General features: G+C 38.5%; 1 protein-coding gene across 13 annotated transcripts in view; it reads left to right on the top strand.

The window, feature by feature from the left end:
• The window catches only part of LOC149246972 (uncharacterized), a 539,894-nt gene that overhangs the window by 467,394 nt on the left and 44,852 nt on the right, over positions 1–27,648 (top strand). For 4 of the 13 annotated variants that reach the window (XR_016266584.1, XR_016266583.1, XM_089458081.1 and 1 more), the window contains one exon: positions 5,351–5,409. The exons of the other annotated variants lie outside the window; for them this stretch is intronic. Coding sequence is in view for 2 of the 4 variants with exons in the window: in XM_089458081.1 (XP_089314207.1) it covers positions 5,351–5,409 (59 nt within the window). In the remaining 2 variants the exon portion in view is untranslated. The remainder of the gene's footprint in view (positions 1–5,350; positions 5,410–27,648) is intronic. 13 annotated transcript variants of the gene reach the window in all.

Here is a 27,648-nt window from a genome sequence, read left to right as displayed (position 1 = left end):
CCATGTCGTCCATCTTAGTTTCCACACCATTTATCTTAGCTTCCACGCCCTTTATCTTAGATTCCATGCCATTTATCTTAACTTCTGTTAACTTTTGTGAGAATGACATTTGTTGCACTTGATCTTGTAATTTTGATATATCATATAGCTTTTCTTCCTCTTCTTCATGAGTCATGTTAGAGCTTTGAGGTTGTTTACTAAGTGTTTCCATTTTCTTTCTTTAGGGCATCAATTACCGATAATAATGCTTCACTATTCCCTTTGAATTCCTTCAAACTATTTTTTCAAACCAAGCTTATGAAAATATTAAAAAAAATACACATTTTTTCACTTTGTAGGCACTCGATATTGAAGTTGATGTATCTCTGTAATTTCGGATCTTCTAGTTCTAAAATTGCGACCTGCAGTAGCACTCTGTGTCTTCTTTTCAATGCCACCAGTCTGATCGAATTTAGATTCTCCAAGAAAGAGTTATGCACAAATCTCCCCAGATGACCTGATTATATACCTTTTCAGAAGAGTGAACTTGTATGAAGTGCCACGTGTCACTGTTTTGACCTTCAGGTCTAAAAAATATACACAGGAAACTACAGTCCGTCCTCTTTTTTTGACTTCTTACGAAATTTCAATCTGATGCTCAAAACAAAAGTTATGATGATTTTCCCAAAGTCACCTGTTTGGAATGTAATTCAGGAGTCTGCAAAAAGACCAACTTCCTCAGATCATATCTCCGCAAATATAGCGCGAAAAGCTCTTAAATTCGGACCCGCGGTTCAGCGCAATTTCTTCTCAAATGGGTTTTTCTTTGGCTTCTAAAACATCGCAGAAAAAAAGTTATAACGAAAATATCACGATGACCTATTTGGGGCAGCGAAACCCTAGAATCCAAAGCTCTTATACCAAATGTTATGAAACCAACTCACAAAAAAATAGAAAAGATAGATGAACGCCTTAGAATTTAGCCTCTTCAAGAGGGAAACCTCTTTTACATTACACAAATGAACAATTCTTGGATGAGTTTGTGAGAGATTTTTCGGCGAAAATCACATGGAATACCATTTGTCGACGCGTTTCGAACCAACTAGTGTGGTTCATCGTCAGACAAGTTGCTTCATCGTTGAATTCTTGGATGATTCAAATGACAAAACCTCCTTTCTATATATAGGAGTCTAAGGGATCACAATATAACCAAGCCGACCTAACAATAATAATATAAAGGCACAAAAATAACAATAGAGGGATTATGTGGGGCACAGTAATAACAATATGGGGACAATAGGGGCACAACAATATTAATAAGGGATACAACTACAATAGTAATGGGGAAATCACTAGTATTATAGGGACCCCACATGCAACAATATGATGTGTGCAACATGGTTATGAGGTTCAACATAGTGATGATGGGTGCAGCATGGTGCAGCACGGTGAGGTGCAGCTTGACGACGAGGTGCAGCACAATGATAGGTGAAGGAGTCACCTTGGAGAATCAGTTGAAGCAACATGTCTTCAACTGAGTTCAGCTATTTCATGTATCATCTTCGTAGAGATGATCTATGCTCTTATTTAGATAAGTCAAAGTGTTGACTTCTGTTGTAGATGTACTCTCTCTCCGCTAAACTATTGAAGAATATATAAGAAGAATTGATCAAGGGTTTCCCCACATTAGGGTTTGTCCCTGGCTAGGGCCACATCTTGTGTCCTCTTGTCTTGGCTTGTCTTTTGTGATCTATGTTTATGTTCTATCTGCAATTTATTTTAATGCTGATGTGATCGCTAATCTGGAAAAGATATTGAGCTAACTGTGAAAATTGAAATAAATTGCTCTAAGAATAGAACATACCTAGAATTAACACTTAAGCATTTCAGAACTTATGTGGGCTATTCCAAAATTATTGTTTTTGTCCCACATTCTGTGGTTAAAGATACATTAACTCAAACTGATTGCTTAGGGACTCGTGCTAGGTGGGTTACTAAAATACAAGAATATGATTTAGAGATTAGACCCACCAAGTTAGTCAAAGGTCAAGGCTTGGCTGAAATGATGATCGAAGGTAATGAGAAAGCTCTTGGTTTGATTTGTCTTGACGATTCATCTTCACCTGAGATACAATGATTAGGAGAGCATGAGTGGTATAAGGACATTATTTATTACTTACTAAATCTTACATGTCCTAACCATTTAGTCGCTCATAAGAGAAGGGCTCTTAGATTAAAAGCCACTAAGTATTGCCTCGTGAAGGATGGCCTTGGATGGAGAAATCCTGAGGGCATAGTACTTAGGTGTGTTGATGAAATTGAGTCCAAGAAGTTAATTTCTGAGTTTCATTCAGGATTTTGTGGCGGTCATTATGCTGCTAGAACTACTGCCCACAAAATTCTGAGAGTTGGTTATTATTGGCCTTTGATTTTTTCTTATGTGCATAAGTTTGTTAGAAGCTATCGAGCCTACAAACTATTCACTGGGAAACAGAAGCTTGCTTCCCTGCCCTTACAACCTGTGGTTGTGGAGGCACCTTTTCAGCATTGGGGTCTGGACTTCATTAGGAAGTTTCATGAAAATTATACCAATGGCTACTCATGGATTTTGACTGCTACTGATTATTTCACTAAATGGGTCAAAGCCATCCCTGCTAAGAATGCCACTGAAAAGGTCATTATGGATTTCATTGAAAATAATATCATTACTAGCTTTGGTGTTCCTGCTAAGATCACTACTGATAATGCGAAGGCTTTTAGTTCTTCAAAATTTTCATCTTTTTGTTTCAAGTATGGCATTGTCTTATCTCACTCATCAAATTACTATCCTCGGGGTAATGGAATCGCTAAATCAAGTAATAAAAATCTCATAACCATTATCAAGAAGATAGTAGGAGATAATAAGCGATCTTGTGACAGTAAAATCAAGTATGTTTTATGGGCAGATAGGATTACGAAAAAGAAAGCTACTAGTAAAGGTCCCTTTGAATTAGTTTATGGCTTGGATGTAACTTTACCTATGCACCTGAAATTGCCAGCTTATCAACTCCTTTAGCATTTCTCTACTAATAAAGATGTTGTTCAAAATAGAATTGATCAGATTGTGGAGTTAGATGAAACTCGTAGGATAGCTTTTGATAATATGTGTAAAAGTCAACCTAACGTTAAGAAAAGCTTTGATAAATCGTCTCGATTTAGATGTTTGCAGGTTGGAGATATGGTACTCCTTTGGGATCGCAAGAATGAAAAACCAGGAAAACATAAGAAATTTGACAATTTGTGGTTGGGACCATACATTATCTGAGACATTGCTGGGCCAAATTCATTCCACTTGAGCATATTGAATGGCGAACCACTTGACTTACTTGCAAATGGCCAAATGATCAAGCTATTCTTCAAAGATGACATATGATGCCATGGGGCATTCTTTGTATTGTATTTCTAACCCTACAGCTTGTTATTTCAACATTTCATTTCTGTTTTAGGATTAGATTTACTTTTCATATTACTAGGTAGTTAATAAATGAAGAGCTTATATCTTTCCTGTGCTTAATGTTATACGATGATTTTTGAATGGACGCTACTTATGTTATATTGTGTGTTGCGTGGATGCAGATTCTGGATTCTCACATTCCTCCGATGCAACAACGTGTCTCTAAGTAGGGCCAGATGTTGACCACTATGTGTCAACGACCCATAGTAGTACACCCCATTTTTTTCGCAAAAGGGATAGCGCCTGATCGATGTGTCCGTGTCGTCCAGCTATCATCATCAACCTGATCTTCATGTTATGATGTAAACCCATTTTGCATATATATGATGTAAATAATCTCAGCAGAACCATGTCATGTATGTAATTGTCTTGGTAAACCTACTTTTTTTGTGACGATTTACATTCTGGGAGGCTTTTTGTCTCACCGATCCATTCTCAGATGGTGGGCAAAGTTTTCCTTCAGTCTTACCCCAAAGCTAGAATGTATTTTGTTATTGGGATCTTAGGCGAATCCTAGTGTTATAGATCAAGTCTATGTAAAAGTGATATGGGAATAATCCTAACTATTTGATTAGGTTATTTTATTACAAATTGCTTGGTCTGCTAGATTATATTTGTGTCGCAGAAATGGGTAGGCTGTGAGGGTCTATTACAGATGGGTTTTCCTCCTTATGATGTAAAAGATATGAAAATTATGATGTAAAGTGTTTTGAGCGTTGGAAAAATAATTTATCCCCTCATAGGTTAATTAATTAAATATTCTAGCCAGAAATTACTTAAAATCCTAAGCCAAAAATTTAATTAATTCTAGGTCCTAGGTAAATTTAAATTCTCCAAAGACAAAATTCGTCGGTCCTTAAAAATCAAAATTTAAAAGGTTCCGGGACTAAGGTAAATTAATTATTTTACTAAATTTTAAGCCTTTGGTCTCTGGGGTTTAAGTCAAAGTCTAATTTTTGAGGAAATTAAATCAAAATTTTTATTTATGAGTTAACTAAAATGCATTTAATTGAAAAAATCGAATTTCCTCAAGAATTTAATATTTCGATGGATGAGATTAAAAGAAATTTTAATCCTCATCAACAGTTGAGAATGCTTCGACGAGGATCACTCGAATTAGCTGTTGGAAGATTTATCTTTAAATAAGAAGTCATTTGTCAGTTGATTGATCCGATCTTTGATTCGTGTGCTAAGCAAAAAGCTCTCGTGTAATCTTTTTCTTTAATAATAAAGAAAGACTTTGGGGTTAATCTTCACTAGTGTTACTCTTCATGGAAATACTGTAAGATGTGCCGTTTTTCATGCATAATTTTTTTTAGCCATTGATAATAGCTTTTGAAGAGTAATTTGAGTACAGGTATCTTGCTCAGTCGCTAGAGTTTAAGTGATAATTTAAATTTTGAATGTAATAACAAGTATCTCTATTTATCTGAATTTTATTATTATTTTTTCGCTCTATTTTGATAGTTGAATTGAGCTTTGCAGGAAAGTCTTGATTTTTTAGATCCTCGGGTGTTAAGGGAAGTTTTCAGTTGGACCAGCCAACTTCCAATCCATGTTTTTTGAAGAGCCCAACTTAATTTGATCCCGGGCTTATCACAAGATTTTTATTGGTGATGCATGAGGGTTTTGAGCTAAGCACCTCCTTTAAAATTTAAAATTTTAATTTTTTATGTACGAAATTGACAAATCTGGCTGTTGAGAGCCTTAGATTATTAGATCTGGGAGTAGAGTTGGACTCACACTCCTCAAATTTGATAGATCTGTCATTTCTGTGCATAGATCTATAAAAAATAATTGGTTTTCTAACTTGGGTTTCTGGGGTTTTATTTATTTATTTTATGTATATCTGGGTTTTGGGTGTTTTTTTGTTTTCAGGTACAAGTTGCAGATTTGAAGGTGAAGTTTGATTTGAAGCCAGATCTAGGCCTTCGAGGGTAAGATCTAGCCTCAAAACTAGCTTTTGCAGGGTCATTATTTTTTGAAGTTCAAAGGTTTTAGTTTTTTTTTTTATCTGGAGATGATTTTACAAGGGTTTCACTGATAAATCTAAAGCAAAATATATCAACTAAATTAGAAGTTTCTCGAAAGGTTTTTAAGGGTTCATTTAGCTACCGTCTGCTGGAATCAGAATTTCTTTTTCTTTGAAAAATTTTCGAAATCGTTTTGCTGCCTTGGGTTTATTCCTCTTTTGTTGCATTTTTCTCTGGGAGATTTTGAATTTTTTTTATTGCCTACGTTTTTTATCTCCATCTCAATGTTGATCCTTACCTCTCTGTCGTCCCTCAGTCGCTGCCATAGTTTCACTGCTCAAGTCACTATTCTTCTCTCCATCTGTTTGCTTGTCTGCAACAACCTCCACCTTCATGCGTAGCTACCATCTGCTCCATAACTGTATCCTCTCCTCACTGCCTTCCTGCGTTTTTCTTTTCTGCCTTGCAATCCCTCACTGTAATCCGTAGTTACAAGTTGCCATTCCTTTCCTTCAGTTGTCAACATTGGATCTGCGTCACCAGCCAACCCAAATAACTTCACTCCTCTAGACCGAACTCTTTCCTCCCGCCGTGAGACCTGCAAGCAAACACTGTCATTTCAATTTTCGTTTTCCTTTTTTTTTATCTTTTGTTTGTGTTAGATAGGGTAGATTAGGTTTTATGTATTTTTGATTTATGATTTTTTTTATTTATTTAAAAAATATAAAATTCTAAAAAATTTCCGAACATTTAAAAAACCCAAAAAGGTTCATTTTATGTGACTATATTTATTTATTTTTTCCGCATTAAAAGATTTTTAATTTTTTTTTAGTCTTTTTGATTTGTTCTGCTTTGGTCACGTTAAAAAAGAAAAATCTTAATTGATCATTTACAGCATTAGTATTGTTTCATAAAGCCTAGCACATTTTTCCTAGGGGATAATCTATAGTTCCTTCTTGGTATTATTTTTGTGTGTTAAGGGTAAAATCTAAAAGAGAACTTTTGTGGTATTGAGCATTCTAACTTCTCCATAGTCAAACACACATAAAAAAAATCATATCAAAGATTGACTATAGGAAAGTGATAAATTTTCCTAGATTTGGGTCACTAAGCATAAATCATTTTAGTTCTAAGACTTTGAATTGATTAGCATTTAAATTTCATGGTTTTTTAAAGTATTTGGATCTCTAGAAATTTAATTGCTAGAATATTTTGCATCTATCGAAATTGATCGTCATTGCTTGAATTATTTGATGTGTGTTACATGTTAGATATATTGCGAATATTTTCAAGTAATTGTTAAAGTTTTCTATCATGGAATTATAATAGATTGCATGTCTTTGTTTCCTAAGCTAAGTATTTTTGAATATCTGTTGACATTGATATTAAATTGCAAAGAAGTTTTTGTTCTCTTTGAGCTATAATTGTATCAAGAAAATTTGAAATAAGCTTGTGGTTTAATTGTAATACCTTCAGGGGTTTACTTTTAAGCCTTCATCCAATAAAGCGAGCATTTCATTTTGGTGATTAAGGGCTTTTGCGACACAAGTGTTTATAATCCTAGAGTCTAGCTTCATCCCATCATCTGGTGCATTCGCATATAAGTTAGCTTTGCATAAATAAAATTTACTTCCAAGCATAAGCATGGTCAATAGAGAGATAGGTATCCATCCATCTTTTCTTGAGAAGCCTGCTTTTAATAGTACTTAAAATGGTGACCTTGCAGCCGTCAGAGCCACAGCTCTCTGCAGCGCCGGAGGCACCGGGTATGTTAGATTTTCAAGAGAGGTATCGTTAATCACACTTTAGTTTGATTTTGCCTTATCTTCTCTCTGCCAATTACTACGAAATCAGGGTTAACAGAGAAAGGATCGAAGGATTCACATTTAAGTAGGCATTTAACTAAAATTAACCAAGATTCTTGCATCTCACATTAGCTTTAGGATCTGCATTTCATATAAGATATTCATTCATCTAAGCAGTAGTTGCTAATCGATTACTTGGTCTTAATTTCCCTAACAAGATCGTTGACTCCATAAGGAACTAGTATCAATCATTCAAAATCTAATCAAATCCTATAAGTCTTGCTAAATCTTAATCAAGTACTTGATCGCTTCACTGTGTCTCCCAAACTGGTTGGTTCTCAACTAGTTCTTCTTCATTCCATATTTCCATAGGTTCTACCCTCCTTAGCCTACTATAAGGAGACAACTTAAACGGAGAGATTGGGGATCAAGGTGACAACCCCCCGTCTAAGTCGTTGTCATGGTACCTAGACATTCTGTGCGACAACAATGCTCATTGTGGAGTATTACTAGAGCACAGTCCTCGCTAAGAGAGAGTGTTGATTTGGGGTAGCATCGGATGTGCTCTAGCCATGAAAATTGGTGGAGAGGATAAAGCACATGAGATCTCCAAGACCCATAAATGGTTTGGGCAGATTCTAAACGGTTTGGGAGATATTAAAATAATTAATATTTTTTAATGGAGTTCTTAAGTCTAAACTTAAGAAAAATAAAATATTAATGGGTATTAATATAAAACTGGTTTAGAAGGTTCCAAAAGTCATGGATCAAGCCAAATCTAATCTTAGTCGTTGATTAGAGATTTAATCTCAGCCGTTGATTAGAGATTTAATCTCAGCCGTTGAAGAACCAACAGGAAAAGTATAAGAGAAGGCTTGAGCACCAGTTGGAAGATACACCAGAGTGATCAATCATTCAATTTACTAGAGCGGGGTTGCTAAATAAAGTCGAATCAGTGATCAGCAGCAAGGGGCAGTGAGTATTGGACAGAGAGGCAGAGATAGTGCCGAGAGACCAGCGCAGAGGCAGAGAGCCAGAAGCAGAAGCCAGAGTAGGCCACGTAGAGCCCAACAGAGATAGCACAGTGGCCAGAGGGCCTGTGTCATCGACGCAGAGGGCAGCAGGAGTGATGCAGAGGGTCCCAGAAGCTGCGCAGTGCCTCAGAGGGCTGACGCAGTGCTTTAGTGTTGTTGGAGAGGGTTCCGTGAGGCAGGTTTTCTGAATACTTGCTTCGAATAGAGAGGTATTATTGCCAATTATTTTTCTCTATCGGGTGAGTCAGTTTGCCACCCAATTGTACTCAAGGATATACTGCATAATAATAAACCCTTAGAATTGTTGCACCGGTTTTCTTGCATTGGGTTTTTCCGGGGACGAGTTGTCAAAAAACAATGGTGTCACTTATGTGTTTGTTTTCTTTCACCTGTTGATCTGTAGATGGTTGAGATTGTATTGTGTTTATTTCGTTATTTATGTGTTTTAAATAACTTGTTCAAAATTAACAAGTAGAAGAAATAAACCAGAAGAATACAAATTAAATTTCTAACTGATAGACTTAGAAATTTCAACATACCCTAGGTAAATTGTGCCCTTTTAAAGCCTTAGTTTGCCTAAGCTTCAACTTGAGGCTAATTGAAGGCTTCTTGTGCCCTAAATTGGGAGTATACATCTATTGTGAGCCTTTTCTTGGCCTTGTGATCCTAGATAATCTTGTTAACTTTGTTTATTCTCCAACCCTAGGTATATTGTGCACTAATTAGGCCCCTTGGAGAATGTGCATTGCCCTAATTGTGCTAGTTGAGCCTTGTTCCTAAGAAGGGCACCTCTTCTTGGCCTAATTTATCACTTTCATCCCTTGGACTAGACATATCCTTTAGGTGACCTAATATAGGGAAGTTGTTAGTGTTGATTTTGGGGTAGCATCAGATGTGCTCTAGCCACGAAATTTGGTGGAGAGGTTGGGGCACATGAGATCTCCAATACCCAGAAAGGATTTGGGCAGATTCTAAACAAATCGGGAGATATTAAAATAATTAATATTTTTTGGAGTCCCTAAGTCTAAACTTAGGGAAAATAAAATATTAATGTGTATTAATATGAATCTGTGTTAGAATGGTCCTAAAGACATGGATTAAGCCAGATCTAATCTTAGTTGTTGATTAGGGACTTAATCTCGGCCGTTGATATGTCAGTAGGAAAAGTATAAGAGGAGGCTTGAGGGTCACTTGGAGAATACACCGGAGTGATTAGTCATTCTATTCTCTAGAGCGGGGTTTGCTAAGAGAGAATAGAATTAGTGATCGAGAGATGCAACTGAGGGGCATTTGAGTACAGAGAGATAGAGAGGCAGAGATAGTGTCGGGAGAGCAACACAGTAGCCAAGGAGAGTGATGCAGAGGGACAGAGGGTTGACGCAGGGCCTCGTAGGGCTAACGCAAACCCATCTGAGGTGACACAGGGCCAGCGTGAGGCAGAGAGGGGATGATGCAGTCCAGAGAGAGGCTGACGTTGGGGTTTTTGGGGCAAATTGGTGCTGAGTAGTGCCAAAAGGATTATCTGGGGTTTTAGCCAGGAGATTTGTCAGAAACTGATAGGTATTACTGCCAAGGAAATTCTCTATTGGGTAGGCCAATTTCAGCACCCAGATTGTACTCTGATATTGCTTAATAAGAAAACCCTCAGATAGCTACACATGTTTTCCCACATTGGGTTTTTCCGGGGACATTAGTCCAAAAATAATGGTGTCATATGGTGTGTTTGTTTTTGTTTCTTTTAGTTGTTGATCTGTAATATGTTGAGCATGCACTAGTGTTTATTTTGAGTATTTACATTGTGAATAACTTGTTAAGGAAAATAACAAGTAGGTAGGAATAAATCAGATAAAGTGCATGGAGGGTTTCTAACTAAGTAAACTTAGAAACTTCAACATAGTATCGGATCGTGATTGCAAATCATAGGAGGACTAAAGGACATCAGCCGAGCGGAGCAATAGCAGCAAAAAAGAGTAGTCCCGAGGTGATAGAAGCTGTTTCTAGCATAGCAGCAACAAGAAAGGGTGACGTAGTTGCCTGCATAATCAAGGGTGAGCCGGGAAGAGGCAGCGCAAAGGCTAAGGAAGGCAAAAGAAGCCTCACACAGAGCCACGCAGTAGCTAGGAGGGTTGACGCAGTTGGCTGAGGAGGCCAGGTTGCTGGTGCCAGGATTGCGCAGAGCCTAGGAGCTCTCACCTTCAGGTTGCTGGGGTTTAGAAGGCTGTGGGAATATTGCAGAGTGTATCTGGTGAGGTACTATAATCAGAACAATACTTGACAGAGCAAGGCCAAAGGAGTTTCTACCGAGGGTTTCTAGCTGAGGAACCCGTATCAGTGGTGCGGTTGCAGAAGACTATCAGAGTAGGGGGCATCTCGACAGTGGCAGAAGGATTTCCAGGAGGGAAATCAGGACTCAGAGGGAGTCCAGAAGAGAACTTCCAGACGGGAAGTAGAGATTTAGAGGAGTCGAACAAAGAACTTCCAAGAGGGAAGTAGAGGAGCATCATGGTACTACACGGGGTAAGAGACTAGGATAAACCAGACGGAGCATTGAACTTCGCAGTCTGGAAGGCTAGAATCTTATTCATACTTGACAGGAATCATGTCAAGAACTTCGCCTTGAAGGTAATAGCTATACCAATCGACCCCAATGATATTGACAAGTACGAGGAGGTGATGGTGAGGGCCAAGAGCATTATCCTTGACCAGGTCAAGGATCATGTAGTACCACACATAGCCGAGAAGGCAATGACATTTGAGATGTGGAAGGCTCTCAAGAAGCTGTATCAACATACTTCTGTGCAGAGAAGAATGTTGCTTGAGAATCAGTTGAGGTTGTATCAGATGAAGAAGGGAGAACCAATTAACACCTTCCTCGAAGGACTGAATGAGATCCGAGATCAGTTGACTACTATAGAGGCGACACCAGATCAGGAGTTGATGCTGAGGACAGCCCTGAATGTTGTCTCAAAAGACTGGGAGGTGTTTGTCCAAAGTATACTGGGTAGAGGGACTCTCCCACCTTGGGACGAGATGTGGGCAACTCTTCGCCAGGAAGAGATCAAACGGTAGTCGAAGACAGGTAGCAACAACAAGGGGATCAAAGTCAAGCAGGAGGAGGAAGATGTGGCCCTAGTATCTGAGGGAAAGCATGAGAAGCGAAAGAAGAAAAACCTCTCCAAGATCAAGTTTTTCCACTGTGGGGAGCTAGGTCGTTATGCAACCCAGTGTCCAAGGAAGAAGAGTAAGGGAGAGTCTTCCGAGACTAAGGCAGCGCCAGCTCGAGCAGAGAAGGAAGTTTTGATAGACGATGACTGTGCCATGAGTGCACAAGCACCACTTGAGAAGAAGCGGGGAGACATTGAGCTGTAGTCAGGCGGACTACAAGCGATGAGGGGCAGGATCCTCGAGGTACCCAGCCTCTTGGATTAGACCTCGCTACAGGAGCCCCGACGAGGAGTAGCAGGATTGGCTGATGTGGGTAGAGACGGATGTGGATGGAATGGCAGAGAGAGCTACAATGTAGGAGTCTCGAGGCAGCATGAGACTAGCAGGCTGCAGCATTGCGAGAGGCATGGGAGTGTTGCACCAGTGCAGGATGGCACAAAGAGGTGTGCAACGGTGCGAGATGCAGGGAGTTGTTGCAGCAACGCAGAGGTCAGAGAGGGAGCACTTGTCAGTGGCAAAGGGAGCTTCAGCATCAGTGGGCCTCTCTAGCCCAACAGGGAGGTCAGATTGGGAGATCAGTTACGTATTTCTTAGTAACTGAGTTGCAGTGCAGCAGTGGGCAGCACGATGCAACATGATGAGAGGAGGTGCAATGCGGATGCAGTGCTAGGAGAAAGGACCAACAACAACACGGATGCAGAGGGAGCTGTCGTACAAATGCAGCAGTTGAAGTGGCAGAACCATGGGCAGTAGTATAAGATGCAGCAGTGCAGAGGATGTTGGGTAGGAAGGCCTAGCATCGGCACAGGTACCAATGCCAGATGATCAGAGTAATACTCAGTGAGGAGTATTGCTAGAGCACAGTCCTCGCTAAGAGGGAGTGTTGATTTGGGGTAGCATCCGATGTGCTCTAGCCACGAAATTTGGTGGATAGGTTGGGGCACCTGAAATCTCCAATACCCAGAAAGGGTTTGGGCAGCTTCTAAACAGATCGGGAGATATTAAAATAATTAATATTTTTTGGAGTCCCTAAGTCTAAACTTAGGGAAAATGAAATATTAATGTGTATCAATATGAATCTATGTTAAAATGGTCCTAAAGACATGGATCAAGCCAGATTTAATCTTAGCCATTGATATGTCAACAGAAAAAGTATAAGAGGAGGCTTGAGGGTCACTTGGAGAATACACCAGAGTGATCAGTCATTCTATTCTCTAGAGCAGGGTTTGCTAAGAGAGATAGAATTAGTGATCAGGAGATGCAGCTGAGTGGCATTTGAGTGCAAAGAGACAGAGAGGTAGAGATAGTGCCGAGAGAGAAACGTAGTAGCCAAGGAGAGTGACGCAGAGGGCCAGAGGGCTGACGCAGACCCATCCGAGGTGACGTAGGGCCAGCGTGAGGTGGAGAGGGTCTGATGCAGTCCAAAGAAAGGTTGACGCTGGGGTTTCTGGGACAGATTGGTGCTAAGTAGTACCGGAAGGATTATCCGGGGTTTTAGCTAGGAGATTTGTCAGAAACTGAGAGGTATTACTGCCAAGGAAATTCTCCGTTTGGTAGGCCACTTTCGGCACCCAGATTGTACTCTGATATTGCTTAATAAGAAAACTCTCAGATAGCTGCATTGGTTTTCCCACATAGGGTTTTTCTGGGGACATTAGTCCAAAAATAATGGTGTCATATGGTGTGTTTGTTTCTATTTCTTTTAGTTGCTGATCTGTAATATGTTGAGCATGCACTCGTGTTTATTTTCAGTGTTTACATTGTAAATAACTTGTTAAGGAAAATGACAAGTAGGTAGGAATAAATCAGATAAAGTGCATGGAGGGTTTCTAACTATGTAAACTTAAAAACTTCAACAGTTAGAAAAATCAGAAAGGCAGAAAGATTTTTTTATCTTGATAATCACTTGTGATGCATTTAAGTTCTTATTAATTTCTTTTATGTATTCTTTTATCTTCTTATCATCAAGCAACTACCAAAACATAAACACATGAAGATCAAAACAACAAGGACACAAGATGTAGACTCTCAGCCAGGGAAAAATCCCTTTCTTAGGGGAAAACCCAACAAAATTCTCTTATCTTATTCAAGAACAAAATCAAATGAGACAACCAAGACCCTTAGATAACAAGTCCTCCAATCCACCAAGTCAACCTCTCAAGAAGATTAATCAAACTATAGTCAATTTCTCCAAGAATCAACACAACTCAACCCTTCCAAAACTAGTCAACAAGGGTCTCGACCCTCTCTTCAACTTCTAAACTTCGGCCTGCAACACTACGAACCTGCAGTGACCCTAACAACTCGCATGTGTGACTAAATAGAGATAATTTTGGTCTCTTTTGCTTGACAATTGTATCTTCCTTCCTTGCTAGGGTTTGTCTTCTCTTTTCTTCAAGTTTGAACTCCTTTTAATTCACCAAAATTGCAGATCAAGTTCCTTGCTTGGATGATAGCTGAATAGGTTGAATGCGCTTGCTTATATATAGTCTCTTGTGTGGTCGAATTCCCTTTATGGGGCTGACTTGATGGATGTTGAGGCCGACTAGGTGGAGGAGGGTAAATTTTCATTTTTGACACAAACACATATTTCTTTTCTTGAAACAAAAAGCCCAAGAAGGGTCTATTACATAATGAAAAGGAACACACAATGGGTGCTTAGGCCTAGAAACATAATAGAATAAGCATGAAACCCATGTTTTTATAAAAATAATTTTTCATTTGATCTTTTACAATTATTTTATTTTCTTCTTTTAACAAATACTTATGAATTAAATCATGTCATGAGCTAGACAACAATTATGAAGACTAATACTAGTTACATTGTCAACACTCCCTCTTAACTAGAGACATATTCATGATTGTTCAACTGGTACAAGGATGACCTCAATTTGAAGTGTTCCAAGAAAAGTACAACAATATATTCAATGCTAGATACCATCACGGCCAAAAACTGCCGAGGTATCAATCAAGTGTCGTCAAGGCTACCTGCCAAGACACTAACTCAACAGGGACTGAGGTGTCATCAAGGCAACTTGCCACTATAGGTACCATCAGGGTACAACACTGGTATCATTCAAACTGGATATAGATACCATCTAGGCCTCCATTCCAAGACACAAACCCTCACATGGATCAAGGTATCATCAAGGTCAATATCATCACTAAAACAGAGCTCCACATCATCAAGGCCAAAATAATGTTAGTTTTTGTAGCATCGAATGTGTTCTAGCCACGAAATTTGGTGGAGAGGTTAGAAAACATGAAATCTCCAAAACCCAAAAATCGTTTCTAGAAATTCCACCTAGAGATGGCTTAATTAGATTATTAGCCGTTTTTAAAATATTTCCGAAGTCTAAACTTAGGGAATATGGTTAATTAATCAGAATTAATTAAGTCAAGGTGAGAATAGTTTAGAAACTCACATGAATCTACTCTGATATGATCCTAGCGATTGATTGTTTTAATCTTGGTTGTTGGTTCTCCAACAGTGGATTATTAGAAGTCGATGGGCACTTGGAGAAGACACACCAAAAGTTTGATTTCCTTGGCAAATCAATTTCCTTGGCAGCAACAGTTGTTGGAAAGCCAGAGATCGAAGTAGAGAGTGAGGGGCAAAGACAATGAGGTCAGAGGAAGTTTTCCAGATCCGGCGAGTGCATTGCAGAGAGGCAAAAAGAGCCACAATGAGGCTAACGCAGGGTCTGCATAAAAGCCTCTAGAAAGCATTTTGATTTAGTTCGAGGAAGGGTCATTTCAGGTGCTAGTGGTCGGAAGAATTTCCAAAGAGCCAAGCTAGAGGATTCCAGACCAACGGTAGTCAGTTGAAAGCAGATCAGAGGCAGTTCCCAGACCAGCGTATTTTAGGCCTGTGTAGAGGTTGACACAGGGCGCACGCAGAGCTAGTTGGGAAGCCAATTCGATTGACTTGATTGAGCCGGGATTGGTTGTGGGGGTGAGAAAAAATTCTCAATATTTCTGCCAATATTTATTCTCTGTTTGGATTGCCAGTTGGGCATCCATAGATTGTACTCAGAATTCACTGTTGCATAATAATAGAAACCCTCAGTTGTTGCACCAGTTTTCCCAAGTTGGGGTTTTCAGGGGACAATTGTCCAAAAATAATGGTGTCATTTTTATGTGTGCGCTAGTATTTTCTCAGATTCCAACACTATTTATTTTTTGCAGAATTTTATTTGATAAGGTTGCAGTGTGTTTAATTTGATGTTGTCGTAGCAATAAACTGAGTAGTTAACTTATCAGTTAGAAGAATTAAGACCAATTGCTACAATAAGATTTCAATTTCGAAATTTTCACATGGTATCTAATCGTGTTTGATTAGTGGGGAAGCTCAGTAGCAAAGAAAAGAATTTCGCTGCTCAGAGGGAGCAGCAAGCCGAAATTCTCAAGGGCAGCAAGCCGAAAAATCGAGTTGCCTAGGTTAGCGATTCTAGCAGTCAGTGGGAGCAGCTACAGCTCATATTTTCGCTAAGCAAATTCCTTGGTTGGAAGCAGAGGGTTTTGCAGTAGCAAAATTAGCGTCGGGTGGAAGAGAAAAGCACACATAGCATAGGGTAAATTTCTCTTAGGGAACTTTGAGTCTCAGAAGTTCGATTTTTCCAAGCAGATTGGCAGTAATAGCTAGCAGATCCACACATTCCAAAAGGGAATGCGAGTAGCAGAGCAGCAGCCAAACAGAAGGAAAGAGGGGTTTTCGATAGTTTTCAAGATGGCCACAACAGGGCTTAGAGCTCAGGATAGGTTGGATGGAGCTCCCAATAATGTCATCTGAAAGGCTAGGATATCCTTCCTTCTAGATGAATATGGCTTGAATGCCTACACAGATAATGTGGTGGCAGTTCCCTAAGATGCAGATCAGCAAAAAGAAAATAGGAAGGAGATGGCAAGGGCGAAGCAGTTGATCTTGGATAGAGTCCGAGATCATATAGTCTCACATATAGTGGCCAAGGGAGTGGCCAAAGAGATGTGGGATGTTCTCTCCACGCTATATCAGGGTACTTCTGAGCAGCAGAAGATGTTCCTGGAAGAAAAACTAAGATGCATCAAGATGCAAAAGAGGGAAGGCATAGATCCCTTCCTCACCAGGATTCAAGAGGTCTGAGACCAACTTACAGCTGTTAGGGCAGCGCCTCAACCATCAGAGCTAGTACGGTTGGCACTAAACAGTGTCTCAAAGGATTGGCAAGTCGTCATCCAAAGTATATTAGACAGAGACATGCTACCAGGATGGGATGGAATGTGGGCTGACTTGCAGCAGGAGGAGTTGAGGCAAGCTCTGTTAAAGAGCTCCATCAGTAGCAGCAGTAGCAATAGATCAAAGGGGGTGAAGGAGGAGGAAAATGTGGTCCTCACATCAAAAGGTCCTAGTCAAGGGCAGGGGGAGCAGAGAAAGAAGGACCTGGCAAAGGTCAAGTGCTTCTGGTGTGGTGAACTCGATCAATATTGTTGATTTGGGGTAGCATCAAATGTGCTCTAGGCTTCAAATTTTGCAGGGAGGCTTGAGCCCATGTATTCCAAAGAACCCAGAAAGAATTTTGGGAAATTCCACCTTGAGACAATTTTATTAAAATAGTTAATATTTTTTAATGGGACCCTAAGTCTAAACTTAGGAAATTAGAAATATTAATGGGTATTAATCTAATTGTGGTGTAACTTCTAGAAGAAGATGAGGATCAAGCTAAAATGATCTTAACCATTGATTAGCTTTTAATCTGGGCCATTGAATGTCAACGAGAAGATTATTTAAGGGAGCTTGAGGGTCATTTGGAAAACACACCGAGAGATCAAGAGATCAAATCTCTTAAGTGAGAAGTTCTCAGGAGGAAATTTTGATCGAGGAGATTTCTTGCAGAGAGGGGCAATGAGTATCCAGAAGAAGGAAGTTTTCCTGGGCTGGAGAGTACGAGGCATAGAGAGGGCAAAACAACGTCCAGAGAGAGGCAGACGCTGGCCCATGCAGAGCTAACACAGCGGCAGCGCAGGCCTCAGAGGGAGATCGAATTCCTGCTGAGGAAATCAAGTTTCAGTGGTTGGGTTCTGGGGTGTGAGACCGGGAGGCAAAGATTCAAATTTTCCAGCTAGCAGAGGGTCCAGAGAAGGAGTAGCATGATACCCAGCAGGGGTGACGTAGGAACTATGTAGGAGTGACGCAGTTTTGCGCAGAGGGCACACAGAGGCTCCAGTTCAGCATGATCTGACTCAGATTCTCCTAGTGGCAGGGTGAGATCATTTCACCATTCACTTTGCCCAGTTTCTCTCTGTATCAGATTGCTAGTTAAGCATCGAAGAACTGTACTCAGATTTTCTCCTGCATAATAATAAAACCCTCAGATCTGCTGCACCAGTTTTCCCACATTGGATTTTTTCCGACGACATTTGTCCAAAAATAACGGTGTCATTTGTGTTGTATTTTCTTTCTTTCTTAGTATTTGTTTCCACATATAATCTAATTAAGTGAAGGATGTAGTGTACGTATTACGATATTTGTCATATGAAATAGCAAGTAATTTGTTTAAAGGAATTTAACAAATAGGAGTAATATTATCAGTTGCTGCAGTAGAGATTCCGATTGTGGAATTTTCACAACTACAACACACAGTGTCCTCTCAGGAAGAAGGACAAGTTAGAGAAGCAGTACCAGTAGGCAACATCTGCGGAAATAGACAAGCTTTCCTCCAGGATAGAGAAAGATTTTTCTATGTTCGCAGATATACCTCCAGGTGTGGGGTGGGGAGATTTGGTGTTGTAGCCCTAGAGAGCTACAAAGATGGGCAGGGTCCATAGAGGTGTCCACCTCATGGATCATTACTTGGCTACAGGGGCCCACAATATTCAATAGCAGGATGGATCGGTGCCAGAGGTGCAGTGAAGATTTCAGAGTGACAATTGCAAACTAGTAGCAATCAGGTGCTCAGGAGTGCAATGCAGAGTTGGCAGTAGTGTAGAGTCAGCAACAACGTAGATTCCTTTGTGGACAGTGCGGTAGCTAATAGCAGTCAGGACTCGGGAGACAAATGCATCATACTGAACATTGTTGATTCAGTATTTTGGATGCTTCTCAGTTGCAGTAGTCGCAGTGGAAATAGCAACAGATGAGAGGGAGTTGCAGTGTAGATGGAGTGTTGGTAGTAGCACGGATGCAACATCAGAGTTGTGCAATGGTTAGTAAGCAGCAACAACTAGACATCAACAACGTGACAGGAGATGATACAATGACAAAGTGTTGTGACAGGGTGTGCAGTACTAGAACACAATCCTCGTTAAGAGGGAGTGTTAGTTTTTGTAGCATTGGATGTGTTCTAGCCATGAAATTTGGTGGAGAGGCTAGAATCGTTTCTGGAAATTCCACCTAAAGAGGGCCTAATTAGATTATTAGTTGTTTTTAAATATTTCCTAAGTCTAAACTTAGGGAATATGGTGATTAATGAGAATTAATTAAGTCAAGGTGAGAATAGTCGGATCGACTCGGATATGATCCTAGCCATTGATTAATTTGTCAAAAATCTAGAGATCGAAGCGAAGAGTGAGGGGCAGGGATAGTGAAGTCGAAGGAAGTTTTCTAGATCCGATGAGTGCATTGCAGAGGGGCAGAAAGAGCCACAGTGAGGCTGACGCGGGAGCTACGCAGAAGCCTCTAGAGGGCATTTCAATTTAGCTAGAGGAAGGGTCATTTTAGGTGCTAGTGGCCGAAAGAATTTCCAGAAAGCCAAACCAGAGGATTCTAGGCCAGCAACAGTCAGTTAGAAGCAAATCATAGGCAGTTCCCAGACCAACGTATTTCAGGCCTGCACAGAGGTTGATGCAGGGCCCACGTAGAGGCAGTTGGGAAGCCAATTCGATTGGCTTAATTGAGCCAGGATTGCCTCTGGGGGTGAGAAAAAATTCTCACAATATTTCTGCCAGTGTGTTTTCTCTATTTAGATTGCTAGTCGGGCATCCATAGATTGTACTCAGAATTCACTCCTGCATAATTATAGAAACCCTCAACTCCTGCACCAGTTCTCCCAAGTTCGGTTTTTCCAGGGACAATTTTCCAAAAATAATAGTGTCATTTTTTTTTGTGTGTGCTAGTATTTTCTTAGATTCCAGCACTATTTATTTTCCACAAAATTTTATTTGTGAAGGTTGCAGTGTGTTTAATTCATTGTTGTCGTAGCAATAAACTGAAAAATTAATTTATCATTTAGAATAATTAATACCAATTGCTGCAATAGGATTTCAGTTTTGAAATTGTCACAGATACCCTCCCACAGAGGGATATAGACATCATCAAGGCCAAAATATAATTGAGATCTCGATACCAACTAGGCCAAGATGTCCTCCCAAGTACCATCATGCAGGCATGCAAACTAAGGTACTCATCTCTCCCTTTCAACCAAATCAGAGATATCCACCATTCCAAGCATGCTTGTCAAATATTCAAACTTCGCAGGGAGAGATCAACATATCAGCTACTTGTTCATCCATCATAACATATTGTAGCTTCATGACCCCAACCAGTATCAAACTTCCAATATATTGGTTCTTGTTATCAGTGTGGAAAAAGTCTGCAAAAAATCCCGATTTAATCCTAAAAACACAATTTTTTTGAACTAAACGATTTAATCCCCCGACTTTTTGGCGACTTTCTCACAAGGGAAAAAATCGCGATTTTTTCCTTATACTCCCGATTTAATCGGGAGTCGACCCAAAAAGTCTGCCTCCCTTCCTAGGCCATGGATAAAGAGGCCGCAAAGGTGAAAAAACTGTAAATTAAAGCTTCCATCCATGCATTTTCAAGTTATTGCATTGTATTGTTTGTCATACTTCTTGCGAGTATAGTAGTCTCATTTGTAATCTATTAGTTTTGAGGTTAACATATGTTTTTGTTTTCCAAGGAAAAACAAATCTTTATACTTCAAATTTCTAGTTAGAAAGCAAAGTATACATTGGCTAAGCCTCCAGGCTTTCGGTGATCCAAACTCTAACAACCACTGCCCCTTCAAAAGATTACAAAAGTACCAAAAGGACAGGCATACAACAGTCTTCCGTAGAAAGAACCCCACACCATCAAAAACATTATTACAGTTGTTGAATGCTTCCAGAAGAAACAACAAAGAGGAGGTCATGAAGATCAAATAACAACCACCTGTCCAAAAAAAACAAAACAAGTGCCTCAAAAAAGAACCCATTTTCAGACAAGAACAAAGTACTTGTGAAATCTTGTGATAGCAAAGATCCTTCCTGCAATAAGAGCATGTTTTGAAAGGGAATCTTCTTTAGTGGTGAACTTCTTGTAAATGTGGGGAAAGGTTATGTATCAGAAGTGGATTTTACCTCCAAGAGCTTTCGCCAAGGCTAGGTTAGTAATCGGACATCTACTATTTTCTCAGAAAATAAGCAGCTTGGAGTCAACAAGCGTTAATCTTCACATCTACTGTGATACTCACTGTTAATTTTCATTGGACCTACCACCTGACACCTTATTACCCAAGCAGATTACAATCTACTGAATAAATGCATGACTTATTTCTTAATACAATTAGCGAAAACAAAAATTAAAAGGGGAAGAGGATCTCAGTGACTGATTACTTGATGACTTTTAGATGACTCATGATATACATTTATTATATCTTTTGTTGATATTTTGACTCTTGAGAGTTGAGACTCAAACAGGACTCAAAATTCAGGATTGATTCACTATTTTGATATGTGATGTAGCACTAGACTTCATATACATATTATATACTAGCTTACTTTACATGTTTATGTGGAAATGCATTTATTTGATGTTGTGGATACTCTAGATGTTAAAAAATATATAAAAAAATGAATAATTTTGTGTTTTTTTAATTTTGCCGACTTTTTCAAAAAACTCCCGACTTTGATGAGTTTTTCACCTTTTGGACCTGTTGACCACTACGTGTCAACTTCCCGTAGCAGTACACCCCCTTTTTTCGCAAAAGGGATAGTGCTTAATCGACATGTCCATGCCATTTGATAGTCATTGTCGACTTGATCAATTTATGTTGTAAACCCAGTCTGCATGTGTGAATTGTAAATAATCTTCGCAGAGTTGAGTCATGTATGTAAATTGCCTAGGTGGACCTAATTTTCTAGTGATAATCTACGTTCCGGAAGGTTTTTTGTCTCACCGATCCATGATTGGCAGAGTTTTCCTTCAGTGTAACCCCAAAGCCGGAATGGATTTTGTCATTAGAATCTTAGGAGAATCCTAGTATGTTGATTTGCTAGATTATAGTTGTGTTGCAGAACTGGGTGGTCTATGAGGGTCTATGTCAAATGGGTTTTCCCCCTTTAGATGTAAAATTGTAAAAGTCATGATGTAAAGTGTCTTGAGGGTTAGAAAATGTTTTAATCCCCTCATAAGTCCTAAGTCCTAGGTCCTAGGTGATTTTTCCAAAAGGCTAAGTTCGAGGATCCATTTAAAAATAAATTAAAAATTAAAAATTGAAAAATTGAAAAGATAAAAAACAATAAAAAAAGGAATATATCTAATAAAAAAAATAATAAATATATATATATATATAAATAAATAAATAAAATTAAAAAAATAAAAAAATAATATTTTTGAGTAAATAAATGCAGAATTTCAATTTTTTAATGCACTAAAAATTCGACGGATGAGATCAAGAGATATCTTGATCCTCATCGACGGTCGAGATCATTTTGACATGGATCACTCGAACTAGCCGTTGGGAATGTTTCCTTTAAATAGGGTGCTAGGGGTCATTTGAGATCAGATTCGATCTGTGAGTCTTGTGCTGAAGAAGCTCTCTTGTAAACTTTTTCTAGTGCTAATAAAGAAAGACTTTGGGGTTGAAATCTCGCTGGTGTTACTCTCTTGAAGTGCTGTGAGCTATTTTATTTTCTGCATATTTTAATTTTCAGCCATTAGTAACAGCTTATTGTAGAGTATTGTTGAACACAAGTATCTTGTTCACTTACTAGGGTTTGAATGGTATTAGAATTTCTGAAATAATGGCAGGTATCTCCATTGCATCTGAGATCTAGTACTGTTTTTCTCTCTTTATTGATGGTTGAAGTGAGCTGTGCAGGAAACCCTTATTGAAGAAGATCAGTGGGCATTTGGGGAAGTTCTCGGCTGAACCAGCCAACTCCCGCAAGCATTTTCTTGCAGAGCCCAGCCAGTTTCGATCCTGGGTTTATCATTTAAGTTTGTTTTCTAATTTGCATGAGAGATTTCTGAAGTATTTCATAATAAATCTGGAATTTTGATAATATCTCTGTTGATTATTGATAAATCTGGCTGTTTAAGAGTCGAGAAATTGTAAATACTGTAAATTTTTTGTTGGGTTTAGGGTTTTCAGTTTCGTTTCTTGCACATATTATTTTAGGTTTTCTTTTCTTTTGTAGGTTACAGGTGCAGATTTTGAGAAATTTTCATGGTTTTCTTAGACAAATTTGGAGCAGGGAGTTTCAAATATTGATTTTGTGGAAAGCTTCAGTGGTTTTTCTGGGTAATCTGGGAAATCTGTTCCATCTCCATAGCTGCCAAATCCACAGGAATATTCCCAATCTGTCAAACCCTCATGCTGCTACTGATTTGCATTCCCCATTTGCGTTCCACGCAGTTCCTTCTGGCATTCTCAGTCACCAGACATTCCATCGCCCTCGCAGTCCCTTGCTTTTTCAACGTATTCTTCATGCACCCTTCGAAAACAACACCGTCCACGCTACTCGCATCCTCACTCTGATCCCTGCGGCGCTCCTCCACACAGTCTTCACGCATTCCTCTTTCCTTCTATGCATTCTGAGCTGTCCAACCTGCAAATTAAATCCACTCAACCTCCAACGTGCTCCCTTTACCTGCGCAGTTCCTTCCTCGGTCACACGATGTCACCTCATATCTGCAAACGAAAGCTCAGAACCCGCAAACCTGAAGGCGAAATACCAGACATGGTTTCAAATCATTCCCGTCTCCTTCACACTATCGCCGTCAGATTCCCTCAACCCTGTAAGCATTACGCAGCAAGAAACGCTTCAAATTTTTATAGTTACTCCCTCAGTGTTGACCTGCTCTTCGATCTACACCTGCAACTGCTCGACGGCTTCATCCGCGCTACGCTCCCTTGCAACCTTCATCGCAAACCCGTCGAAGCACCCTGCCGTAACATGTGCTCACTGAACAGTAAATCATCACGATTTTTTTAAATTGTATTTGTGTATGGTTAATGCGTTCTGTGGTTAGTTTTATTTTTTTTATGTTGCGTGCTTTAACATATATTAAAAAGAATCAAAAAGGAAAAACTCGATTTTTTCATTTTTTCTATTATCTACTTAGATTTTAGTTTTGGTCAATTTCGACTTTAAATTTAGAATTTTATTTAATTTTTGTTTAGTTTAGGGCTTTAGATTATTTTTTGATTTTGTGTTATGTTTACATCATTTTTAGATTTATTTAAAAAATAAAAAATGATAAAAGTAATAAATCATAAAAAATATAAAATATAAAAAAATCCCTTGTTTAGACTTTAGTTAGGGTTTAGGTTTTATATTTTGTTTAATTTTTTAGATTTAAAGCTTTAGATTTTAATTTAGATTTGATTTTTATAGTTTTAGATTAGATTTTATTTTTCATTTTTTAGTTTTGTTTCATTTTGAGTTTAAAGTTTTAAAAATCATAAAAAAATATAAATTTTAAAATCATAAAAATTATGAAAATTATAAAAAAAGGAGTTTTTTTTCTTTTAAGTGTAGATTTTGATATTATTTAGATTTTTAGGTTTCATTTAGTTTAAATTTTTGTTTTATCTGAAAAACATAAAAATATGTTGGAAATATTTTTCAGTCTTGGCTCAGGGATTTATCACGTTTTATCTTTTCTGCTGAGGCTAAAATTTTGATGTGGAATTAATGTTTATCATTTTTATGTGATTTAGCATGCTTGAATGATCATTTTGAAGATTAGCTACATGAATGAGATATCTGGTTAGCGTTTAAAATTACATGGTTGTGTATCGAACTTTATCTTTCGAAATTTTAAATTGTTGGAGTATCATTAAGCCGTTAAGCATTTTCTTGCATTTGATAAAAGTTAATCTTCGCTCAAGTTATTTGAATTTAAATGATTGCTCTACATGGTTTACATTTTTGCAACATTTAGTAAGTAATTATTTAAGCATTAACTTCATAAGGCACTGGTCTATTTATTTAAAAAATCAATTGAGTGCTTGTTTCCTCGTGTCTCCCAACCCAACTGTTTCACAGTTGGTCAATCATTTTCCCATAGGGTCTACCCCCCTTAGTCGCGGGAGACAGGCTTAAACGGAGAGATCGGGGATCAGAGTTACAGCCCCCGATCTGAGCGTTGTCGTGACAATCTGTGGGACAACAGGACCCTTGCCGAATTAATCCCGACTTCGACTTTTTCCACATTGCTTATTATCAATATGCTACCATAAAATCTGGGGTCCTCAACCATTCTGATGTTGCTTATAATATCAAAACAAATCTCGACAGAAGCTTCCTTTTCCGACCTCTCAAGCAACACTATACTCAGCCTCATCACTGCACGAAACATTCGAGTCTTATTCATGGTACATCAAAACTAACCACCAGTGATGCTTTAGCTATTCTCTGATCTCATTCTCTTCTCATGGCCTTCACTAGACATATGGTTGTTAGTCTTGGTCTAGTCCATGACAGATGAAGTAGAGAATCATGTTCTCCCTCTCAACTAGGGAGATATGACCATCATCAACAACTTTATTCTTCCAGCTACTCAGGCTCTTTCTTTTGCATCATCATGTCATCGAAGAACTTTGACCTTCAAGAACATCATTTTTATCTTCATATGGCAACAAGGTCATTGTTCAATCATCATTGTAAACTTCAATGTCATCAAGGTTCTTACAACTCCCTCTTTTCGTCATGCTCAACATCATCATAAAGTCATGATCAAGTATGACGTAGGCATACATCTTTACAACCTCTAGTAAAGTATGTGCTTACAAATCTTAACAAGTACAACCAAGCACACAAATATATATGTACAAGAGCATGAAGTTGACTTTATCAATCTAGGGTTATCATGTCAACACAATGAGAGCATCTAGGGTAATCAAAGCTTTAATATTAAACCTTAGATATCCAACAACTAAACCATATTAGAGCTTCAACCAAAACGGAAGCATTTACACCTAGGGTTTCATTTTCGTACCCTAGGATCTTATATCAACCTCTAATAGGTTTTTTGTCATAAACTGTAGATATTATCATCAAACCCTTAAAATCTAGTGTTTTACCTAAGTGAACAAATAGCAAAAGATAATACTACAAGGGTTGATTTTAATCTAGAGATCAAACATCCTAACAATATATGAATCTTCGTGATTTTATAGCAAAACCCTAGAAATGAGAGAGTCACCAAGAAAAAATTTTAAAGACAAAATGATTGTACCTTCTTTTGTGATGGAGGCCTTCTACAACTCCTATAATCTTAAATATACCTTGAGTTACTCCTTCTACAAACCTTGAAGGGCTCCCTCTCACCATGACATTCTCCTTCAATGAAGCATCCACATCGTCATGGTCCATTTTCATATGAATCTACCTTTATCAGAGTGCCCAAGGATTCAATTTGATTACCAAGTTACTATTCTCTTCATTCATCATGCTTTTCATGGCATAAGATCAACATTTCTTTATGTACCTGCAACATTCACTGACAAGTACCACCAAAAGTATACAAGTACAAGAGCATGATTATGATTTTGACAATCTAGGGATTTCATGGAATCTTTAGAGGGAGATTTTCTAGGTTTCCGGGAACCAAACCCTAAGTTTCTTGATGTTACCTTTCAAAACATCAACCCTAGGGTTTGAATTTCAAATTCAATTCTACCATCACTAGAGTTTTCCATTTCTCTCTAGACTACTGACAAACCCTAGAGACCAAAAGCTAGGGATTCTATGAGGGAACAAAATATGATAGGGTTATGGTTTTCTTTTGACTAGGGTTTCCAAATACCAACTAGGGATTACAAGAACTTAGATGCCAACAACCTCCAACAATATGAAGGCTACAAACCCTAGACCCAAAAATGAGATCTCAAAACCCTACTCTAATTTGATATAGACCTTATATAAATAAAAAAATTATACGTACCTCAAGGACTACATGCCTTAATCCTTCAAGATCACAAGAAGTCTACTGCAATGGTTTCTTCAAGATGCCATGATCTTTTTGCTGCTATAAAGGTGTTGAGGTCAAGGATTGAATTTAAAGGTATTGTAACTTTCATTGATGTCAAGGTCTTCTTAATGCTAAGGTGATTAATTGTAGCTTCTATTGACTGTCATAACACACTTCATCAATTTGAATCTGAATGCAAATATGGATGTAACCTGTCTGTTTTCCATTGAGATTATATAACAGGACTACACAAGCCGCCCTGGATTCTTTGCTAGACGTCATTACTATATAGGAATATATCTATGCTGCAGTCCCTTCACAATGTAACCATAATACGTTTTCCAAACAAGGCCTTTTAACATGCCTTATGAAACTCTGAAAATGGTAATATGGGTGACAATTCCAGCTTCTTTTCTTCACATGAACTTTGAGTAAAATATGTCAGTAGTTGATGCTAGGAATGAGGCTCTTTCTTCGATCTTTATGAGTTTCCTTACTTGATGGCTACAAGTTCTGAAATGTCACTGCAATTTTTCAGATGGGTAACTTTTCACTGTAATTTCGGGTCTCTCAGATCTTGGGTATCCTTCTGCAATAGATCTCAGACTCCTTCACTTCTTAGATTTTTTCATAGGTAGTTCATGTTCAAGACTTTGGTCCCTTAACTAGAAGACTATACTCTTAATGCTACTCATGTAGCTTCATGAAATTTGTATTCTTGTATTATTTATATGTTGACTCCTTTCACTGGCTATGTAAGACTACTTCAAGATCTTTGGAATTATGAATATACTTCTTCAAAATATGATGAGAGCTATTGATCTTCAAGCTGCCTTTTTCCTCTTCTATTTCACCTTAGCTTTGATACCATGTTAGAAAATCAGAAAGGCAGAAATATTTTTTTATCTTGATAATTACTTGTGATGTATTTGAGTTCTTATTAACTTCTTTTATGTCTTCTTTTATCTTCTTATCGTCAAGCAACTACCAAAACATAAATACATGAAGATCAAAACAACAA

This window comes from Pinus tabuliformis, chromosome 7 (assembly GCF_031772625.1).
Source record: "Pinus tabuliformis cultivar Carrire ecotype Pingquan chromosome 7, CPIR1, whole genome shotgun sequence".
NCBI lineage: Eukaryota > Viridiplantae > Streptophyta > Pinopsida > Pinales > Pinaceae > Pinus > Pinus tabuliformis.
This window is presented reverse-complemented; position numbering and strand designations above follow the sequence as displayed.